This window comes from Montipora foliosa, chromosome 7 (genome assembly GCF_036669935.1).
Source record: "Montipora foliosa isolate CH-2021 chromosome 7, ASM3666993v2, whole genome shotgun sequence".
In the NCBI taxonomy this organism is placed as follows: Eukaryota; Metazoa; Cnidaria; class Anthozoa; order Scleractinia; family Acroporidae; genus Montipora; species Montipora foliosa.
In genome coordinates, this window is record NC_090875.1 from 27,234,480 (window position 1) to 27,239,479 (window position 5,000).

Here is a 5,000-nt window from a genome sequence, read left to right on the forward strand (position 1 = left end):
TACCAGCATTCATGGACTGCTTAGAAGCGGCTTCAATTTGCGCCTGTATATGCTTCCGGTCCGTTGGGGGTAAATTGATCATTGTAAAGCGCCTTTGAGACGTTAGTAAAAGGGCGCTATATAAATGCACCACTTTACTTTACTTTACTCGCAACTAGTTACGGGCAAAGTAGATAGTATTTTGAGCAGAGTGAATATGTTGGGAAATTCACCCTCGTCGCACTGCTTCAGGGCTTTGGCACACGAGCCCGGGAGCTCTTCCTCCTCTGCATACTTGATTCTCCACCGCCGAAATTCTGCCGGGAAGAGCTGTGGAGATGGAAGATCGTCCCTGCACATGTCGACGACCCCTTGTAACTCTTACGACTTCGTTTGATTCTCGTTCATTACAGAGGGAACCAAAGCCTTGAGGCTTGGACGGTGACGGCACCGAAGCGCTCTTCTAGCTGCAAAATGATGTGGTCAAGAAATGGAGCAGCCATGTTGATCCGATAATACCCCTTTGTTGTTGGAGCTGGAGCGTTGGCGCGGTGACGTTGCCTGCCAGCAACTCTGGGAGCTGTTGGCCCCACTCCCACCTTAGCTGCCATTGCCATTGCCTTCTCATAAGCATCATCATACATCTCGTCCATATCGGCGCGCATGTCCTGGTACGACTTAAGCACACTCGAAACCATCGTGAAAGCCTTGAAAATGTCATTGCTCTTCCGTTGCAACTTCGTTGTTAGAGCACTCATTTGCGACAGGTGGAGGTATCCAATGACAAAAGTCACGACGAATTCAAAGTTTGTAATGGCTTGGACTAGTCCAGAGGCATCCCTCTTAGTGGCTGTGTTCCAGCATCCATAAAACTGGGCTGGACAGTCGTCGTGGTGTAGATTATGTGTCATGACTTCCAAAACATACACGACATACTCGAAGGATTCATAAAAATGCTCCTACGCTTCAGACCTCTGCCTATCTGGTCGTACAAAGAGTTATAAGAGGCTTTTTCCTTACATTTCCTTGATTACTGCTGATAGGAAGCCATTTCGCTTGGGGCTGTAATTGAAAAAAATGCACACTTCCTTCCTTCGCGGGCTCCTGGGCTTTCTAGTTTGTTAAATAGTTAGACAGCAGTCAAAAAGCGTCCTATGCGCCAGCGTTCTGACCACGATGGCTCCCAAAACAGACAACATAACAGTGAAAACAACAAATACTTTATTTTGAATAGGCTAGAGCAAGCTCAATCCTGACAATCCAAAAGCGGGCGCTCGGTTAGATCGGCAAAAGCAAAAAAAAAAAATCTTGGGCCTCAAGGGGGGTTCGTTCGAACCCCTCGAACCCCCCCTTCTACGTGCCTGGTTTCGCCGTTAAGCGATAGATGAAATTGTATCGTTTTGCAAACGCTCCACTTTTGGCAGCGTTTTCAAATCGACCTGGTTTCACTTACAGTCTCGATCAGTGTCGTGTAAACAGAAGGCATAACCGCATCGAAAACGATGCGGTTACAAATAAAACTGTCTTCGGGTAAACGCTGCCTGAGAATCGAACCCGGGCCACATTGGTGGGAGGCGATTGCTCTCCCTGCGCTCCAATTATATAAAGATGAGTAATTTGTAACAAATCCCAATCAGGCAAACAAAGGTCACGAATTAGTATATATATGTCCGAATGACGTCTATTTCTTGGAGTACATGTATTTCCGATAAAAAAATTACACTCCATTTGGATAAACAAATGATACTAGGTACCTACTCCTTTTAGAGCATTTTGATTAGTGTCCAGTGCATTTTCGGTTTGGGAGACGCCCTGTGTCTAGTGGCAAGTAAGCAGTTATATCTTTCAAGATCTTAATTTTGAAAGAACGTTAGCGATCCTCAAAATCTTAGAAAGGATCGTTGAGGGTCCTTAGAGATGTTGACAAAAATTGCTTTGGGATCTTTAAAGTTCCTCATTTTTTTAAACCAGGTTTACATAAGACGCATGCAAAGACCCTTATGCCCAATCGTGCTCTTTCAGTTGGGGTGACAATTGAGCCCTGTCCTTTAAGTAGTCTCAGCCTCTTCTTTTCTATTTCTGGAGTAACTGTCGCACTATACTGTTCTGTAAGTAACAATGTTAAGAGAGAAGGAAAGATGGAGAAAGATTAAACTCAACCTCGTGTTGCTTTATTAATGACGTCATGTTGTCATCTTACTTCAGTCTACACAGGGAACCCATCCTGTAACATCGGTCACCCATACAAATAAATAACATGCTAATACTACAATAATCATAATCGTTATCATCGTTATCGTCATCGTCATCATCCTGGACATCATCATTCATCATCGTCATCATCATCATCATCATCATCATCATCATCTTAATACTGCAAGGCTTGTTGTACGGCTGTGAGGATAGATATATTTTTTATTTACCAATATTTCGTCAGGCATGGCCTGGCTTCTTCAGGGAGTTTAATGATTTGCCGTCACAATTTTTGAAATTCAAATATAAGCCATAAGAAAACTAGGTATAAGATTACAGATAAATGTATATATATGTAGATGTACATATAAGGTTATAGATAAATATTAATTACAGTTTTTCTCTTTTGTTTAAACCTTTCATCATCACAACCATCGCCGTAGTTTTCCTCATGATCACCATCTGTGCTCTTTCTTGCAGGTAATAGTGACTCGTACTTCTACTGGGAAAATTTTGTACCTTTAATAGTTATTGATGTTGACGACCTGAATTCCACATACAAATTTCGAAAGTATTCTATGCATGTATCTTGTGAATGGAGACAATACATAGAATATCTGGATGCCAGTGGACATTGGAAACGTGTCAATTTATCTGCAGAGACATTTAAAGTATTACCTGATCCGCAGCACAATTATTGGAAATTAATGATAAAGGTACTCCACTTTCTATGTTTTTTTATTACTTGTAATTTTTTAATTTAGAGAACAAGCAACTGGTTGCATTTATGATGGGATTATGCCATTTAGGTGAAGGGGTTGAACTTATTGAATGATCCACAATCCGGCAATATTTCAAATGAAAGGAATTAAGCCCCACTCGACCCTCGACGGGGGGCCGAGGGAAAGTATGCTGTGAAATAAAATGATATATATATGATATATAAAAATTTGCCCTGAGCGGGATTTCAAACCACGACCCCTTGTTACTAGTTGGCAATTTTATTTAATAGACGCCCCCCTCCCCACCCCCCCTCAATTAAGGGTGTCTCTAAGAGTTTGCCCTCCCTCGGAAAAAGGGGAAAAAAGGGGGGAGGATCATAGAAACCGACTGGGTTACCCCCTCAGAAATTATCCCTACTAACCCCAGCTCGAAACATCAGCTTACAAATCTTTGGGAGATAAGTTACCTTTATCTACTCATATAATAAAACCATAAAGCACATTGGCGGATCCAGACCAAGAGCTAAGGGAGGGGGGAGGGGGACGTTCTAAAAGAAAATTCCGCTCTGTCGCGATTTTTGGGGTTGTTGTCTGAAAAAGGGGCAAGACATTTTAACGTCCAAAAATAAGGCGGGACGGGGGGTGGGGGGGGGGGGTGAAGGGGGAACTCCGGGTTTCCTCACCTCGATCCGCCACTGAAGCAAGCCTGTTCAACTTCCCTTGATCGTGTTTGAAAGCATCTTGTTTTTCCTTAATCTGACCAAGATAAAGCCCGTAACACGTATCCCGCTCTTACTTAAATCTCAAATCGCATGCCAAGAAAATTGTCTTAATTGTGGACGCTGGTTGATTTCTCCAGATTCAAACCGGGAACCCATTGAACCAGCTAACCACGAATACAATGAACTAGAAGGACCTGAACAAACCTGTTGTGAAGTTGATGCGGATAACAAGAAACTTTGGCAAGTTCACCTTGGTGATGGCGACTCCGAAATTCCGCGTGAGATTATTGAGATTGCTCATGTGGACATCAATCCTGCATATGCACTGCCCTGGAAAAAGAAAGCCAAGGAGAAATCCATGAGGAAACGATCTCTCAGTGTCTAAAATACTAGCGATCGGCTGTCACCCCAGACTGAATAACGCGTCGTTTTCTCTTTAAAATAGTCGAATGGACCGTGTCCTTGAAGGGGATTCCGTAAGCGATCGAAAGCGAGCCTTGTTTTCAGCCACCTTTTGCTGTATTGAAATTTGAAAATGTCTTGATTGTTTGTTCAATTTGATTAGGGAAACGTTTTAAACGTCCCCTTTTTTCTCTGGCTGCTTATTGACTTTAATAACCAAGTTCCTAATGTATACACTTTTTTTTTCGTAAGAACGTATTAAGAACATTCCTCAGGCTGAGAGTCTATTGAGAATGTTTTTATTTTGCTAATTTTAACCTGAAAGCATAAAATAAAGGTAAATAATGTAAATTAACCCAATATACATGATACACCTCTCAATTTGTAATAATGAGCAGTTCTTATATTTATAATCGTACCAAAATAACGTCAACACCATCAAGGTCATTAGGTGAAACGTTCTGGTGTAAATTTAAGAACATCTTAAGGACGGTGCCTCATATTGTTATTGCGCATACGTTCTGCGCATCTCGAGATACTCCAATTTCTTATGGGTGGTTATCAATGTAAGGATATTTTTGCGCGGTTAAAAACTATGCGGAGAAAGCAGAACTTTGCAAGTGCTCTTGGTTTCCAAAAAGAAAATTGGGGGTAACCATGCATTTTTCAGAGATACTTAAGCTTCAATTTGAAAAAGAACGCCATACATTGCGTTGTATTTCAACGCTTTTTACAAATATTGTTGATTAATTATCTTCGAAAAATGCGTGGTTACCCTCAATTTTCTTTTTGGATTTCAATAAGACTTGTTAAGATCTGCTTTTCCTGCATATTCAGTAAACCTGGCAAAAATACCTTTGAATTAGTAGGCACCGTCTTTAAGAACGTTTTCAACCAGACTACGTACTGAAAATATATAAGAACGTTAACTCCAAAATTAGACGTTCTTATATAAAAAGAGTATATTTGAGCTCGAACTAAG

At 41.3% G+C, this 5,000-nt stretch overlaps 1 protein-coding gene and 1 long non-coding RNA gene across 5 annotated transcripts in view; one reads left to right on the plus strand and one right to left on the minus strand.

The window, feature by feature from the left end:
• Window positions 1–5,000, plus strand: part of LOC138011635 (uncharacterized) — a 95,814-nt gene that overhangs the window by 54,772 nt on the left and 36,042 nt on the right. For both annotated transcript variants that reach the window (XM_068858743.1, XM_068858742.1), the window contains one exon: window positions 3,793–3,816. In XM_068858743.1, the coding sequence (XP_068714844.1) occupies window positions 3,793–3,816 (24 nt within the window). The remainder of the gene's footprint in view (window positions 1–3,792; window positions 3,817–5,000) is intronic.
• The window catches only part of LOC138011640 (uncharacterized), a 6,919-nt gene continuing 3,937 nt past the window's right edge, over window positions 2,019–5,000 (minus strand). For all 3 annotated transcript variants that reach the window (XR_011124748.1, XR_011124747.1, XR_011124749.1), the window contains 2 exons: window positions 3,821–3,946; window positions 2,019–2,373 (listed from right to left, as the gene is read on the minus strand). This is a non-coding gene — a long non-coding RNA (uncharacterized lncRNA). The remainder of the gene's footprint in view (window positions 2,374–3,820; window positions 3,947–5,000) is intronic.